Source organism: Oncorhynchus mykiss, chromosome 6, assembly GCF_057628025.1.
Source record: "Oncorhynchus mykiss isolate SJ-2025 chromosome 6, ASM5762802v1, whole genome shotgun sequence".
Lineage (NCBI taxonomy): Eukaryota > Metazoa > Chordata > Actinopteri > Salmoniformes > Salmonidae > Oncorhynchus > Oncorhynchus mykiss.
The window spans coordinates 36,322,501-36,340,128 of NC_143027.1; the positions used below are offsets into that span (position 1 = coordinate 36,322,501).

The 17,628-nt window shown below is 50.4% G+C and overlaps 1 protein-coding gene across 1 annotated transcript in view; it reads left to right on the forward strand.

Moving 5' to 3' along the window:
- Window positions 1–17,628, forward strand: part of LOC110525856 (semaphorin-4C) — a 56,117-nt gene that overhangs the window by 23,732 nt on the left and 14,757 nt on the right. Inside the window, exon 2 of the mRNA XM_036980006.2 lies at window positions 5,340–5,543. Coding sequence (XP_036835901.1) covers window positions 5,441–5,543 — 103 coding nt within the window. The 5' untranslated portion in view covers window positions 5,340–5,440. The remainder of the gene's footprint in view (window positions 1–5,339; window positions 5,544–17,628) is intronic.

Below are 17,628 nucleotides of genomic sequence, written 5' to 3' on the forward strand. Positions count from 1 at the left end.
TGTTCCCGAGTCCTACGAGTCAGATGTGGGTGCGTACATATCCTGTATTGGTTTGTCTCATAATGAGGGGTTAGTGATTGTGAGGGTTGCGAACACGTGAGAAATCCAGACAGTATTGTGTGCGTGTGTATGTGTAGCTTAGTCTCACACGCGGCTGTACTGGCTGGTGTTAATGATGCCTGCAGCAAAGACGATCGAGCGGCAAAATCACACATGAACACACACACACACACACACGCAGAGCGCATAAACGACAGGTCAGGGAGCTATCCCAGCAGCCACTGGACAGGGCAGGGTGCAAAGTGAACATTGAGCCTCCGCAGGTTTCTCCACGCTTGTGCGTGCTCATCACCAACAACATGTGTCAGGAAAGGGCTGAGAGCACAAGGTCAGAGAGAGAGGGTGAGGGGAGAGAGAGCGAGAGAGAGCGAGAGGGAGAGAGAGAGAGAGAGAGTTCAACCTGTACTGTACATATACCCCAGAGGCAGCAAGCATACAGATGTAGGATCTTAATTGGACCATTCTTTCTGAGAATTTTCCAGAATGTATTATATGTCAATGTATTATATTCCACATAAAAATTCACATTTGCTGTTGCTGCAGGATTCTTTTTGTGCTGTAGCAGCCTGGCTTAAATGAAGATCCTACATCTGTAGGTGGAGAGAAACAGAGACAGACGGAGTCCTACAGAGAAACAGTGTGTGTGCGTGGGAGAAGCCAAATACAGCCATAGAAATAGTGTGTGAGGGATAGAAAGATGTCCTGACACAGACTCAGATAGAGTCAAAACGTTTAGAGCATTTACCAGAGTGCAACCTTGTTTTGTTCCCTGTGGGAGACGGAAAGAGCCCGTGTGTGAAAGACAGGCAGAGGCATAAGGATAATGTGTGTGAAAGACAGGCAGAGGCATAAGGATAATGTGTGTGAAAGACAGGCAGAGGCATAAGGATAATGTGTGTGAAAGACAGGCAGAAGCATAAGGATAATGTGTGTGAAAGACAGACAGAGGCAGAAGGATAATGTGTGTGAAAGACAGACAGAGGCAGAAGGATAATGTGTGTGAAAGACAGGCAGAGGCATAAGGATAATGTGTGTGAAAGACAGGCAGAGGCATAAGGATAATGTGTGTGAAAGACAGACAGAGGCAGAAGGATAATGTGTGTGAAAGACAGGCAGAGGCAGAAGGATAATGTGTGTGAAAGACAGGCAGAGGCAGAGGGATAATGTGTGTGAAAGACAGGCAGAGGCAGAGGGATAATGTGTGTGGAAGACAGGCAGAGGCAGAGGGATAATGTGTGTGAAAGACAGGCAGAGGGATAATGTGTGTGAAAGACAGCCAGAGGCAGAGGGATAATGTGTGTGAAAGACAGACAGAGGCAGAGGGATAATGTGTGTGAAAGACAGCCAGAGGCAGAGGGATAATGTGTGTGAAAGACAGCCAGAGGCAGAGGGATAATGTGTGTGAAAGACAGGCGGAGGCAGCCAGAGAAATGGTGCGTGAGTTAGACAGACAAAGACAGAGATTGTGTGTGTGTTTGTGTATCAGAGAGCGAGCGACTCCAAGCCAGATGGATTTCCAGTAGTCTGGTTAACTCCTGTGTGATTGAAATGAGTTGAGCTCTGCTGTGCTGTGGTGTGGTCACAGGGCAGTTTGATCAATTTCAGCTCTAACTACAGCCAGCCGCTGGCCTGATGGAACTGATAAGGCCTTGATGAAGGCAGTATTATCATGGCTGAGTACTGAGGCATGGAGGGGCTGGAGGCCTGAGTAATAGTGGTTCTCTCAGGGGACTGTCTGCTGCAGTAAAGGACCCCCCCCCCCACCACCACCATCCCTAGGGGAGGGAGATGATGGGGGGAGAGGATTCAAAGGATGAGGGCCTGGGGACACTGATCTGAAATACAATGGCTTTCTATCTGTAGTGAGGTACTTTATGTCTGGCTGGAGACAGGATTGTGCTTTCGTATATGGTTTTCTCAGATTGTTGACTGATCGGTAGGGTTGGGTTCCTTTGAAGTCAGTCAATTCTAAAAGTGAATTAAGATTTATTTAATGAATAAAACATCTGCATTGATAATAATAGAGGGAAATTATGGGCAATGTTCAGGTAATAGATTGCATTTCAATTCATCCCCTGAACTGACTGTCTGAATAAGAAATAGTCTTGTCCCCAGCCCTGGTCAGTTAACTATATACTATACATGATGTAGTAGTGTACAGGTACTATAGAGAGATATAATTAGACCGCTTGTTGGCAGGCCAGTGGATTGGCAGGAAGTGTGTGTGTATCTGTCTCTGGTAGGGATGGATGGATGCTGTAGAGCTCCCTCACTGCCTCCCATGAGACAGACACACACACGCGCACACACACACACACACACACACACACACACACACACTGCAGCTGATCAAACCCTCTTTGATTATCACTCTTTCATCTAGGCCTGCTCTTACACAAACACTACACAATCTGCCAGTACGCAACGCACACACACACAGGGACCCAGTATTTTGGGCTCTCTGGTAGATCTAGCTCTTGAACACCCACCCTCACTATGTCTTGAACACTCACGCACAAGTACACTCAGCCGTCAGCTGCCGCTTTGTGCAGGACAACAGGACAAACAGTGTCAGAACTGGGTCAAGGAGGCCTGTCCATATGGCAGCCTAGCAGGTCAAACCAGTGTCAGAACTGGGTCAAGGAGCCCTGTCCATATGGCAGCCTAGCAGGTCAAACCAGTGTCAGAACTGGGTCAAGGAGGCCTGTCCATATGGCAGCCTAGCAGGTCAAACCAGTGTCAGAACTGGGTCAAGGAGGCCTGTCCATATGGCAGCCTAGCAGGTCCGAATGGAGCAGTTGTATTGTCCCACACACCGGATAGGTGCAGTGAAATGAGTTGTTTTACAGAGTCAACCATAGTAGTACGACGCCCCTGCAGCAAATTAGGGTAAAGAGCTTATCCCTCTGGAGAGTGTGTGTGTGTGTGTGTGTGTGTGTGTGTGTGTGTGTGTGTGTGTGTGTGTGTGTGTGTGTGTGTGTGTGTGTGTGTGTGTGTGTGTGTGTGTGTGTTAGTACATTGTAGTTGTGCTCAGTTAGATACACCACTGCTTCCCCTAGACAGTCTTTTCACTTACTTTTAAAGTGAGTGGAAATGTTCCATAAAAAATGTCTCCAGCTGTTTTGTACATAGCATAGAGGGTGTGAGTGAGGGGGTTTGATCCTGCCCTCTCAGCGCTGAGGTGAAATAGGTTACGTTCAAATACAGCCGCTGCAATAAAGGGGGGGGGGGGGATGTGAGAAGGGCAGAGAGGGAAGGAGCGAGAGGAAGGAAGAGCCTTGTATAAATGTATTTGTTTTGGGGTAGGAGGGAGGAGAGGTAGTTGTGGTGTGGTTCTTTGTACATACTGTATGTCCAGCTTATGTTAATGGCCCCCTCCACTCTAGTGTAGTGGTACGACACTGTCAGTGAACTCTCTCTGCCTGGACACCTGTGACCTCTGGAAAGGTCATGGGTTCAAAGGTCACAAGGGCTCGTTATCAGTTGATGAGAAGGGAGGAAAGAGGAAGCGATGGACAGGAAGCGAGAGAAGGAAACAGGAGGGCATGAGGAGGGCAGAGGTTGAACAGAGAGATGGACAACACTCGAGAACGGATATTCTGCTTAACTCCCTTCCTATCCTAGGCCCCCCTCTTTCCTAATCCTAACCTGCTTTCCCGACATCCATCCTCATCGGAAGAAACATCCGTGTGTTTTCTCCCCCGGGGGACTTAGCTGAATCCAAACACACAAACGAAGCAGCATAATCGGAACACGTGCTTTATTTCTCTCTCAACGTCAGGCTAATTAGCCTGCGTTTGTCGGGAACACTGACTGATATTATTAGTCTGCCGCGTTGTTTCTAATTTGTTGAACGTCATTAGCCGGCCCAGTGAAAACAAGTCCCCTCCACCAATCATTATAAGGTGATTCAATACAGCCGGGAGGGATAGTTGATTGGCTTTCTTCCTGCCTAACCGCCTGTTAGACCTGCTGAATCCACCCCTCCCCCCCACCCCACACACACACACACACACACACACACAAGCCCCCCCCGCCTCCTCCTCCTCTCTTCACCTCACCTTCCCCTGCTACAGTATGTTTACACAGGCTAGTCCTCTTAATCCTACCTCCAGGACGCTGACTCACTCCATTTCTTAACAGGCAGAGGCAGAAAGAGAAAAAGAAGATAGAATGCCGTTATTGAGGACTGGAGGATTCTCAGCAGCTTGGAAGATAACGTGAAGCCTGTCGCTACTGGTTTCAGACGCCCTCCATGTTTCTAAACACACCTTTCTGTCCATGTCCCTCCTTCTCTCTCTCTATCTCTCCTTCACTCTCTCTCCCCTCGCCCCCCCCCCCCCCCCCCCTCTCTCCACTCAAGGCGATAGCCAAAGGCCTCTATATTGATCCAATAAAACCTGGAGTCAGAGCTGTGAGCTGTGAGCCATCAGATATTCTTATCCCGGCCCTCCATTTAAGCCTACTCATTTAGAGCACATTTCGATGATCTTGGACTTTTTCAGTCAGTGCGGCTGCTCTTACTTTCCAAAAAGAGAAATCAATAGGAGTCAGATTGGGTTCAGAACGTGCAGTACAGGCTCCGCATCTCAATTCACACCCCCGTCTCCTAAATGCCAAACAGGACAGAAAGTCTGCCTGTTGAAACGGACATTTCAAATTCACATGACATTGAGCAATAAAAATGCAACAGCTCAGAGGGATATTTTTCATTTAATCTCCGAGAGTAAACACAATTTGACATTTAATGCATGTTTAGAAGTCAACAGCTTTTCTTCTCAAATAGGTAAACAGCATCAAAGTGTTGATTTGGCTTCCCGATAGACGCCAGCAGGTGTGGAATGATGATTCCACAGGAGGGAAAGCAGAATGTCTTTGATAGTCTATTCCTGTAGCATTTATTTGTGTATTTTTAAGCCGTGTCTACGGTGATGTTTGTACCATTTACCTCCATTAGTTGAACAGGCTACCGGTAGCTTCACCTGTCAAAGACAAAACAAGTCTGACGTTTGACATATTAATTTAGGAGAATTATCATAAACCAGATTGTGTGTTGAATTGTCCTCGCTTCGACATTCATTTCCAGAGTCTGGTTGATGTGCTGCCAACACACATTAACTTTGATAGCGCTGCATTTCAATTGAATAGCTTGTCGTTGGATTGGCTTGACAGAGCTCTGATAAGTTGTTTGCGGATGTTGCGCGGCTGTTACGCTAACGAGGTATCGTGGTCGTCGGTTCTGACGCTTTAACTGATTCTGCTTTATCCTTCTTTGTCAGGCTGCCAGAGGCTGGGCCCACCCTGTCTATCTCCCCTGTCACTCATCCGTCCACCAGCGAATCAACGGCCTTGCTGAGACTGGGCAGGTCCCATCGGAGCCATGGGTGAGGCTAAGGTCCTGCTGTTGGTTCTTCTGATTGGTTGGGAGAAGTCGTTGTGTCTCAACTGGAACCCAGTCCCACGCAAGACGGTCAGATACCGCGGTGAGTAGATACCGGCCGTACCATGTCTACGCCTGAAATGGCACCCTGTTGACCAGGTCCAATCAGGACTAGGGGTGCTATTTCAGATGTAGCCTATATTAACTGTTCCCAGTCACTCTGTTTCCTGTTCTTCTGTTCTTCTGTTGTCCAGCGGTCAATGAAAAACCAGTATATCATTTCAATAGAGGAAGCAACGTACTTCTGCCTCTGTGTCACACATATACCACATAACCACCTCACACCTTTATTCTGTCCTTACTTTCCCTCCACGTCCTTCTCTTCCTTCTCCTTTTTATCCCACACCTCCCTCCTTTCTTTGCTCTCAGTCCCGCTAAGAACCAAACAGCCTGTACTATTTTCACAAAGAGATCACGTTTCGGCTACACTTAGCAAGACTGCTATTACGTAAAAGCAGCCCCTTTTCTGTCTTCTTTTCTGATTCCCATCTTCCCCACGCTCCTTTTCCTGTCCCCGACTCGCACTCAACCGCCATTGTTGGTGGTGAGGGGTGTGGCTGGGGGATACAATGAAAGAAACAATGGACAAGCAGTCAATAGCAGCTTGAGAGACACGGCTAGCGGTGACACACAACTCCTGCTCACTCAACTCTAGTCAATCCACAGGCTCATCCCAGACCAATAAACAGACTCGGTAAACATTCAGCAGGCAATGCAAACAGCCATGCAGCTCGCTCACACAATCACTATCTCAACGGGACAGAGACCGAGAGACAGAGAGAGACAGAGAGACAGAGACAGTTAAAGAGAAGAGAGTCAGAGACAAATGGAGTTGAAGAAAGAGGGACAGAGCAGAGAGAGAGAGAACGAGAGAGCAGAAGGAGAGGAGCAGGGAGCAGACTGCCTTAAAAGGACAGGAAATAGTTTCACAGTAGCGAGAGGAGCAACGGAGTGGGGAAGAGACGGAAAAGACAAATACACACACAGCGCGGAACGTCTACAAAGTGTGTTTTTTTGCCGCGTGGAGCTGTCTCTCTGCACACGCAGATCACATAAACAGGAACTCTGTGTGTGGTGTGTTGTTTTACCATCCTAAAAACAAACATTTTTATTCGAGGTTTAGGGTGAAGGTTAAGTTTAGGGTTAGGGGTTATGGAAAATAGGATTTTGAATGGGAATCAAGTGTTTGGTCCCCACAAGGATAATAAGACAAATGTGTTTTTGTGTGCAGTTTGGTGTGAGCAAACGTGAGACAATACATTTAAAAAAAAAGAGAGCGAGAGAGAGAGAGAGAGAGAGAGAGAGAGAGAGAGAGAGAGAGAGAGAGAGAGAGAGAGAGAGAGAGAGAGAGAGAGAGAGAGAGAGAGAGAGAGAGAGAGAGAGAGAGAGAGAGAGAGAGAGAGAGAGAGAGAGAGAGAGAGAGAGAGAGAGAGAGAGAGAGAGAGTCCCAGAGTGTGTGTATGAATAATGCTTAGCCTGACTGTCTGAGGGATTTAGTACTCCCGGGCAATTTGGGGGGGGGGGGGGGGTCGGAGCAGAGATAATGTTTACTCCCTCTCTCTGCCCACCCAGGCCCCGCCTCTATAATTATGTGTGGCTTAAAGTCATTTAGGTTATGAAGGGGGGAAAAAAACAAACACTTTTAACTGCTTCTTCTCTCTCTACTTCTACTTCTCTCACACTCTCTCTCTCCTTCTCCATCTTTCCATCGTCTTTCCATCTCACTTCTTCTCTGTCATTCGTTCTCTCTTTCCACTCTCCTCTATTTCTCATTTCTCACACACCCTCGTTGCGCCCTGATTTGGGCACGCCTGATTGGAGTATCCATTGGCAGGTTATTTTCAAACACTTGGCGGACACAGTCGGGAGCAGATAAAATGCAGTTTGGGGGGTGGTTGTCTCCCCTCACCCCTTTCCCAGCCCAACCCCAATGACAGAGCCCTGTAAACCCTCTCCACACAAAGCACAGCAGCTGTGGTCAGAGAGAGAAAGAGGGACGGGGGTTTGTTTGAAATGCCAGCAGGATGCTTTGATGCAGAGAATGAGACTAGAACTTAAAAGGAAAAACCAAAGCAAATGAGTGGTGCTGATTGAACGAGAGAGATAGAATGAGGATGTGAAGTGAGATCCACCCAGAACAGAGATGGGGGATGGACTTTTTCATTTTCTCTCTCTCTCTCTCTCTCTCTCTCTCTCTCTCTCTCTCTCTCTCTCTCCCTCTCTGCCCACCAATTACAGTAATGAGTGGTTGGGAGGGATTGAGGGATAGATGGACAAAGTTGTGGTGGGTGTGTTTGTGTGATTGGGGGAGGACAGACAGAGAGAGATAAATCATCCATCCATCCACACACTATCTGACATGTGTCACTCACTCCCCCAGCTTCCATCTCTCCATCCCTCCAACCCTCCATCTTCCACTATGTCTCTGATTGAATGGGATTAATAGCATGGCACAGATGTGACCTAGAGTGGAGTAGAGGGGCTTCACGGCATATTGTTCAGTAAACAGCTGGGGGTCTGTCACAGAACGGCTCTGATTTTCCTAAATCCATCCCCGCTCCATTCTCTCTCTCTAGCCAGGTTGAAGTAGGGCAGTCTTAACTGTGGCACCCTTCTTCAGAAAGGTCATTTGTGGAATAAATCAGCAACTCCTCCACTTGTCCTGTTGTTGTGTTAATCCACTTTTAACATTTCCTTTCCATGTTTGCCCTCCCACTCCTCCTCCCCCGTCACTCCCAGTTCCCTTCATTCCTCTCTCACCACTCCCTTTGCTAATCTACAGCAATTACACATAGCTTCCCATCTCTCTCTCTCTCTCTCTCTGCTCTCATTCTGTCTCATGCCTTGACATTCAATACAATCCACTCTGAAGTTTCCCTAGTCTCCTGATACAACAACTGGCTTTGTGTGTGTGTGTGTGTGTGTGTGTGTGTGTGTGTGTGTGTGTGTGTGTGTGTGTGTGTGTGTGTGTGTGTGTGTGTGTGTGTGTGTGTGTGTGTGTGTCCGTGATGCTAATGTTTGTGTGTACCTTTATCCCCATGTGGGTACCTGACTTGAGGGATTGAGTGTGTGTGTGTGTGTGTGTGTCTTTTTGTAGTGGGCGGTGGTCTACACAGTGTATATGTCTCCTTGTTTCTTAGTCTGTGTTGCTGCTTCAAAGGTCCTAAAATAGCCCTTTAATTATAGTGCAGTGTGTGAGCTCCTCCATGGTTAGCAGCGTAACGCAGACCGTGGCAGTATTTATAGTTAAGCACTCAACGAAAAGAAGGAGCGTTAGCTTGCTGGAGAAGAGAGGAGAGGCGGGAGGAGCAGCGTACACGGAGGCACATCAGAGGAGATCTAAACTAGCCTTGAATCAGTCTTGACTGAGCCCTACTCTCTGCTCCCTGGACCGCCTCGCCTGGCCAGCCGCTCTGGCCTCCCTCCCTCCTTCCACTAGACTGACCCTGAGCTCTCCCAAAACGGCGCACACACCGAAACACACACACAGCTAGAGTGGGGCATCACAGAGATGGGAGTATAGAACTCCTTCAGTGTAGTGGCTAGCTTAACATCACAGAGATGGGAGTATAGAACTCCTTCAGTGTAGTGGCTAGTTTAACATCACAGAGATGGGAGTATAGAACTCCTTCAGTGTAGTGGCTAGTTTAACATCACAGAGATGGGAGTATAGAACTCCTTCAGTGTGGTGGCTAGTTTAACATCACAGAGATGGGAGTATAGAACTCCTTCAGTGTGGTGGCTAGTTTAACATCACAGAGATGGGAGTATAGAACTCTTTCAGTGTGGTGGCTAGTTTAACATCACAGAGATGGGAGTATAGAACTCCTTCAGTGTGGTGGCTAGTTTAACATCACAGAGATGGGAGTATAGAACTCCTTCAGTGTGGTGGCTAGTTTAACATCACAGAGATGGGAGTATAGAACTCCTTCAGTGTGGTGGCTAGTTTAACATCACAGGGCGACAGAGCGCTGGTGCTCTTGTTACCATAGAACCCATCAAATTGACCTTGGCACATCTCAAGAGTTCAGCTGTGGAGAGACACAGACCTCTGCTGCCTCACCAACAACCAACATTTTATGGGCTTGCAGTTTTCCCTTTGGTCTGTGTGTGTGGGTGGGTGGGTGGGTGGGGGGTTGGGCGGGCGGGCGGGTGGGTGTGTGTGTGGGTGTGTGTGTGTGTGTGTGTGTGTGTGTGTGTGCGCGCGTGTGTCTCATCTGTTGGAGTCATTAGATCTTCTCTTTGCTCTCATTTCTGTGGCATGTTCCTCTTTCCCCTTTCATTATATTTTCCCTTACTAGTAAAGTCTGTCCTCTTATGTTGTTACTTTAATGTCTGGTGTCTGTTCATAACAACTGCTAGATCAGACAAAGACCCCTCCGTCCACTGTATTAACACCAAAAGATTTTTGAGTGGATTTTTCCTTTAAGGCCCCCTACCACGCAGACAGGCCTCAGGGCTGCCCCTGTGTGGTGACAGGTGGGAAGTGCAGCCTCCCATAACAACTAGCAATGACACTGCCACTAATAATTGTAAACAACCCCCTTCAAGCTCTGCGAAACTTTCTGTGATTGTGGACAAACATTATTGTCACTATGCAGGTACCCAGGAGGGTTGTTTGCCAGTATGTGTGGCGGGAGGAAGGTTTGCGTGTGTATATGTGAGCGAGTGTGTTGGAGTGCACAACCGTTTATGTCAGCACACGTGTCTATGTGTGTTTACATGTGTGCAAGTGTGTGTGTTTGTGTGCGTGGGTATGTGTGCGTGTGTGTGTGTGTGTGTGTGTGTGTGCGCGTGTCAACGCCAGACATTTTTTGGCTGTGTAGAACCTAGCAGATGTGCTCTGGGCTCCCTTGAGGATGTCTCGTCTCCTCTTCTCATCTCGTCTCTCCTCATCCAGCACACGCGCCAATACCCTCCAATGTTTACACGCTGCTGCTCTCTAGATAATAACTCTAGTTCCACGTGTATTACCTTCTCCCACCGCCTCTCGAGTTTCTTCTCCTCCTTATACTGTCTCTCTATACCTCCATGCTCTCTCTCTCTCTCACCCCTCCACCCCCCCCCCTCTCTCTCTCACCCCTCCCTCTCTCTCTCTCTCTCTCTCTCTCTCTCTCTCACCCCTCTCTCTCTCTCTCTCTCTCTCTCTCTCTCTCTCTCTCTCTCTCTCTCTCTCTCTCTGACTTGCTGTCCTGCACCCCACCACCTCTATAGTTCTGGTTTGTTGCTATACCCTTAAACTAGGCCAGGAAGGAAGTCACACGACGTGCCCACCATAAATCAGAAGTGAAGTCTCTTCCCCCTGCTGTAGGATCTCAGGTTTTATTTTTTACAGGAGCAGGAATATTATTATTAAATTCATGACATCACTTTACTGAGGCTTGCCTGACGTTTCGCACATGACTTCCCTTTGCTAAGAGCGAGACGCAAAGACACGACAGGAAACACAGGCGTGGATAATGGAAACTAAACTGCATTTGTGCTCTGTCAGTTTCTCCCTGTGTGTTTGTCTTTTACTGCATTGTGCGTGTGTGGCTGGCTGGGTGTGTGTGGCTGGGTGTGTGTGTTGGGTGGGGTGTGTGTGTGTGGCTGGGTGTGTGTGTTGGCTGGGTGTGTGTGGCTGGGTGTGTGTGTTGGGTGGGGTGTGTGTGTGTGGCTGGGTGTGTGTGTTGGGTGGGGTGTGTGTGTGGCTGGGTGTGTGTGCAGCTGGGTGTGTGTGTGTGTGTGTGTGTGTGTGTGTGTGTGTGTGTGTGTGTGTGTGTGTGTGTGTGTGTGTGTGTGTGTGTGTGTGTGTGTGTGTGTGTGGCTGGGTGTGTGTGTTGGGTGTGTGTGTTGGGTGGGGTGTGTGTGTGGCTGGGGGTGTGTATGTGGCTGGGTGTGTGGCTAGGTGTTTGTGTTGGGTGGGGTGTGTGTGTGGCTGGGTGTGTGTGTGTGGCTGGGTTTGTGTGTGGCTGGGTGTGTATTTGGTGGGGTGTGTGGCTGGGTGTGTATGTTGGGTGGGGTGTGTGTGTGGCTGGGTGTGTGTGTGTTGGGTGTATGTGTGGCTGGGTGTGTATGTGTGGCTGGGTGTGTGTGTTGGGTGAGGTGTGTGTGTGGCTGTGTGTGTGTGTGTGTTGGGTGGGGTGTGTAGCTGTGTGTGTGTGTGTTGGTTAGGGTGTATGTGTGACTGGGTGTGTGTGTTGGGTGGGGTGTGTAGCTGTGTGTGTGTGTTGGTTAGGGTGTGTAGGTGGGTGTGTGTGTGTTGGGTGGGGTGTATGTGTGGCTGGGTGTGTGTGTTTGGTGGGGTGTGTAGTTGGTTGTGTGTGTTGGTTAGGGTGTATGTGTGACTGGGTGTGTGTGTTGGGTGGGGTGTGTAGCTGGGTGTGTGTGTTGGTTAGGGTGTATGTATGACTGGGTGTGTGTGTTGGGTGGGGTGTGTAGCTGGGTGTTTGTTTGTTAGGGTGTGTAGGTGGGTGGGTGTGTTGGGTGGGGTGTATGTGTGACTGGGTGTGTGTGTTGGTTAGGGTGTATGTGTGACTGGGGGTGTGTGTTGGGTGGGGTGTGTAGCTGGGTAAGTGTGTTGGTTAGGGTGTGTGTGTTGGGTGGGGTGTATGTGTGACTGGGTGTGTGTGTTGGTTGGGGTGTGTAGGTGGGTGTGTGTGTGGCTGGGGGTGTGTGTGTGGCTGGGTGTGTGGCTAGGTGTTTGTGTTGGGTGGGGTGTGTGTGTGGCTGGGTGTGTGTGTGTGGCTGGGTGTGTGTGTGGCTGGGTTTGTGTGTGGCAGGGTGTGTATTGGGTGGGGTGTGTGGCTGGATGTGTGTGTTGTGTGGGGTGTGTGTGTGGCTGGGTGTGTGTGTGTTGGGTGTATGTGTGGCTGGGTGTGATGTGTGGCTGGGTGTGTGTGTTGGGTGGGGTGTGTGTGTGGCTGGGTGTGTGTGTGTTGGGTGGGGTGTGTAGCTGTGTGTGTGTGTGTTGGTTAGGGTGTATGTGTGACTGGGTGTGTGTGTTGGGTGGGGTGTGTAGCTGGGTGTGTGTGTTGGTTATGGTGTGTAGGTGGGTGTGTGTGTGTTGGTGGGGTGTGTAGCTGGGTGTGTGTGTTGGTTAGGGTGTATGTGTGACTTGGTGTGTGTGTTGGGTGGGGTGTGTATCTGGGTGTATGTGTTGGTTAGGGTGTATATGTGACTGGGTGTGTTTGTAGGGTGGGGTGTGTAGCTGGGTGTGTGTGTTGGTTAGGGTGCATGTGTGACTGGGTGTGTGTGTGTTGGGTGGGGTGTGTAGCTGGGTGTGTGTGTTGGTTAGGGTGTATGTGTGACTGGGTGTGTGTGTTGGGTGGGGTGTGTAGCTGGGTGTGTGTGTTGGTTAGGGTGTGTATGTGTTGGGTGTGGTGTGTATCTGGGTGTGTGTGTTGGTTAGGGTGTATGTGTGACTGGGTGTGTGTGTTGGGTGGTGTGTATGTGTGACTGGGTGTGTGTGTGTGTTGGGTGGGGTGTGTAGCTGGGTGTGTGTGTTGGATGGGGTGAATGTGTGACTGGGTGTGTGTGTTGGGTGGGGTGTGTAGCTGGGTGTGTGTGTTGGTTAGGGTCTTTGTGTGGCTGTGTGTGTGTGTTGGGTGGGGTGTGTAGCTGGGTGTGTGTTGGTTAGGGTGTGTAGCTGGGTGTGTGTGTTGGGTGGGGTGTGTAGCTGGGTGTGTGTGTTGGGTGGGGTGTGTAGCTGGGTGTGTGTGTTGGTTAGGGTGTATGTGTGACTGGGTGTGTGTGTTGGGTGGGGTGTGTAGCTGTGTGTTTGTATTTGTTAGGGTTTTTGTGTGACTGGGTGTGTGTGTTGGGTGGGGTGTGTGTGTGGCTGGGTGTGTGTGTGTGGCTGGGTGTTTGTGTGGCTGGGTTTGTGTGTGGCTGGGTGTGTATTGGGTGGGGTGTGTGGCTGGATGTGTGTGTTGTGTGGGGTGTGTGTGTGGCTGGGTGTGTGTGTGTTGGGTGTATGTGTGGCTGGGTGTGATGTGTGGCTGGGTGTGTGTGTTGGGTGGGGTGTGTGTGTGGCTGGGTGTGTGTGTGTTGGGTGGGGTGTGTAGCTGGGTGTGTGTGTTGGTTAGGGTGTGTAGGTGGGTGTGTGTGTGTTGGGTGGGGTGTATGTGTGGCTGGGTGTGTGTGTTTGGTGGGGTGTGTAGCTGGTTGTGTGTGTTGGTTAGGGTGTATGTGTGACTGGGTGTGTGTGTTGGGTGGGGTGTGTAGCTGGGTGTGTGTGTTGGTTAGGGTGCATGTGTGACTGGGTGTGTGTGTTGGGTGGGGTGTGTAGCTGGGTGTTTGTTTGTTAGGGTGTGTAGGTGGGTGTATGTGTTGGGTGGGGTGTATGTGTGACTGGGTGTGTGTGTTGTTTAGGGTGTGTAGGTGGGTGTGTGTGTTGGTTAGGGTGTATGTGTGACTGGGTGTGTGTGTTGGGTGGGGTGTGTAGCTGGGTGTGTGTGTTGGTTATGGTGTGTAGGTGGGTGTGTGTGTGTTGGTGGGGTGTGTAGCTGGGTGTGTGTGTTGGTTAGGGTGTATGTGTGACTTGGTGTGTGTGTTGGGTGGGGTGTGTATCTGGGTGTGTGTGTTGGTTAGGGTGTATATGTGACTGGGTGTGTTTGTAGGGTGGGGTGTGTAGCTGGGTGTGTGTGTTGGTTAGGGTGCATGTGTGACTGGGTGTGTGTGTGTTGGGTGGGGTGTGTAGCTGGGTGTGTGTGTTGGTTAGGGTGTATGTGTGACTGGGTGTGTGTGTTGGGTGGGGTGTGTAGCTGGGTGTGTGTGTTGGTTAGGGTGTGTATGTGTTGGGTGTGGTGTGTATCTGGGTGTGTGTGTTGGTTAGGGTGTATGTGTGACTGGGTGTGTGTGTTGGGTGGTGTGTATGTGTGACTGGGTGTGTGTGTGTGTTGGGTGGGGTGTGTAGCTGGGTGTGTGTGTTGGATGGGGTGAATGTGTGACTGGGTGTGTGTGTTGGGTGGGGTGTGTAGCTGGGTGTGTGTGTTGGTTAGGGTCTTTGTGTGGCTGTGTGTGTGTGTTGGGTGGGGTGTGTAGCTGGGTGTGTGTTGGTTAGGGTGTGTAGCTGGGTGTGTGTGTTGGGTGGGGTGTGTAGCTGGGTGTGTGTGTTGGGTGGGGTGTGTAGCTGGGTGTGTGTGTTGGTTAGGGTGTATGTGTGACTGGGTGTGTGTGTTGGGTGGGGTGTGTAGCTGTGTGTTTGTATTTGTTAGGGTTTTTGTGTGACTGGGTGTGTGTGTTGGGTGGGGTGTGTGTGTGGCTGGGTGTGTGTGTGTGGCTGGGTGTGTGTGTGGCTGGGTTTGTGTGTGGCTGGGTGTGTATTGGGTGGGGTGTGTGGCTGGATGTGTGTGTTGTGTGGGGTGTGTGTGTGGCTGGGTGTGTGTGTGTTGGGTGTATGTGTGGCTGGGTGTGATGTGTGGCTGGGTGTGTGTGTTGGGTGGGGTGTGTGTGTGGCTGGGTGTGTGTGTGTTGGGTGGGGTGTGTAGCTGGGTGTGTGTGTTGGTTAGGGTGTGTAGGTGGGTGTGTGTGTGTTGGGTGGGGTGTATGTGTGGCTGGGTGTGTGTGTTTGGTGGGGTGTGTAGCTGGTTGTGTGTGTTGGTTAGGGTGTATGTGTGACTGGGTGTGTGTGTTGGGTGGGGTGTGTAGCTGGGTGTGTGTGTTGGTTAGGGTGTATGTGTGACTGGGTGTGTGTGTTGGGTGGGGTGTGTAGCTGGGTGTTTGTTTGTTAGGGTGTGTAGGTGGGTGTATGTGTTGGGTGGGGTGTATGTGTGACTGGGTGTGTGTGTTGTTTAGGGTGTGTAGGTGGGTGTGTGTGTTGGTTAGGGTGTATGTGTGACTGGGTGTGTGTGTTGGGTGGGGTGTATGTGTGACTGGGTGAGTGTGTTGGTTAGGCTGTGTAGGTGGGTGTGTGTGTTGGTTAGGGTGTATATGTGACTGGGTGTGTGTGTTGGGTGGGGTGTTTGTGTGACTGGGTGAGTGTGTTGGTTAGGGTGTGTGTGTTGGTGGGGTGTGTAGCTGGGTGTGTGTGTTGGTTAGGGTGTATGTGTGACTTGGTGTGTGTGTTGGGTGGGGTGTGTAGCTGAGTTTGTGTGTTGGTTAGGGTGTATGTGTGACTGGGTGTGTTTGTAGGGTGGGGTGTGTAGCTGGGTGTGTGTGTTGGTTAGGGTGTATGTGTGACTGGGTGTGTGTGTTGGGTGGAGTGTGTAGCTGGGTGTGTGTGTTGGTTAGGGTGTGTATGTGTTGGGTGTGGTGTGTATCTGGGTGTGTGTGTTGGTTAGGGTGTATGTGTGACTAGGTGTGTGTGTTGGGTGGGGTGTATGTGTGACTGGGTGTGTGTGTGTGTTGGGTGGGGTGTGTAGCTGGGTGTGTGTGTTGGATGGGGTGTGTAGCTGGGTGTGTGTGTTGGGTGGGGTGTGTAGCTGGGTGTGTGTGTTGGTTAGGGTCTTTGTGTGGCTGTGTGTGTGTGTTGGGTGGGGTGTGTAGCTGGGTGTGTGTGTTGGTTAGGGTGTGTAGCTGGGTGGGTGTGTTGGGTGGGGTGTGTAGCTGGGTGTGTGTGTTGGGTGGGGTGTGTAGCTGGGTGTGTGTGTTGGTTAGGGTGTATGTGTGACTGGGTGTGTGTGTTGGGTGGGGTGTGTAGCTGTGTGTTTGTATTTGTTAGGGTTTATGTGTGACTGGGTGTGTGTGTTGGGTGGGGTGTGTAGCTGGGTGTGTGTGTTGGTTAGCGTGTATGTGTGACTGGGTGTGTGTGTTGGGTGGGGTGTATGTGTGACTGGGTGAGTGTGTTGGTTAGGGTGTGTAGGTGGGTGTGTGTGTTGGGTGGGGTGTATGTGTGACTGGGTGTGTGTGTTGGTTAGGGTGTGTAGGTGGGTGTGTGTGTTGGTTAGGGTGTATATGTGACAGGGTGTGTGTGTGACTGGGTGAGTGTGTTGGTTAGGGTGTGTGTGTTGGTGGGGTGTGTAGCTGGGTGTGTGTGTTGGTTAGGGTGTATGTGTGACTTGGTGTGTGTGTTGGGTGGGGTGTGTAGCTGGGTGTGTGTGTGTTGGTTAGGGTGTATGTGTGACTGGGTGTGTTTGTAGGGTGGGGTGTGTAGCTGGGTGTGTGTGTTGGTTAGGGTGCATGTGTGACTGGGTGTGTGTGTTGGGTGGGGTGTGTAGCTGGGTGTGTGTGTTGGTTAGGGTGTATGTGTGACTGTGTGTGTGTGTTGGGTGGGGTGTGTAGCTGGGTGTGTGTGTTGTTAGGGTGTATGTGTGACTGGATGTGTGTGTTGGGTGGGGTGTGTAGCTGGGTGTCTGTGTTGGGTGGGGTGTATGTGTGACTGGGTGGGTGTTTGTTGGTTAGGGTGAATGTGTGACTGGGTGTGTGTGTTGGGTGGGGTGTGTAGCTGAGTGTGTGTGTTGGTTAGGGTGTATGTGTGACTGGGTGGGGGTGTAGCTGGGTGTTTGTGTTTTTTAGGGTGTATGTGTGACTGGGCTTTTTCCTGTGTATCTCTGTGTGTGTTGGTTAGGGTGTATGTGTGACTGGGCCTTTTCCCTGTTTCTCTCTGTGTTTGTTGGTTAGGGTGTATGTGTGACTGGTCCTTTTCCTGTGTCTCTCTGTGTGTGTTGGTTAGGGTGTATGTGTGATTGGGCCTTTTCCTGTGTCTCTCTGTGTGTGTTGGTTAGGGTGTATGTGTGACTGGGTGTGTGTTTTGGTTGGGGTGTGTAGCTGGGTGTGTGTGTGTGTTGGTTAGGGTGTATGTGTGACTGGGCCTTTTCCTGTGTCTCTCTGTGTGTGTTGGTTAGGGTGTATGGGTGACTGGGCCTTTCCCTGTGTCTCTCTGTGTGTGTTGGTTAGGGTGTATGTGTGACTGGGCCTTTCCCTGTGTCTCTCTGTGTGTGTTGGTTAGGGTGTATGGGTGACTGGGCCTTTTCCTGTGTCTCTCTGTGTGTGTTGGTTAGGGTGTATGGGTGACTGGGCCTTTTCCTGTGTCTCTCTGTGTGTGTTGGTTAGGGTGTATGTGTGACTGGGCCTTTCCCTGTGTCTCTCTGTGTGTGTTGGTTAGGGTGTATGTGTGATTGGGCCTTTTCCTGTGTCTCTCTGTGTGCCACTTTGACGAAACAGAAAGTCGTCACCACCCCACCAGCGCTGAGCTCCCATGTAGTTCC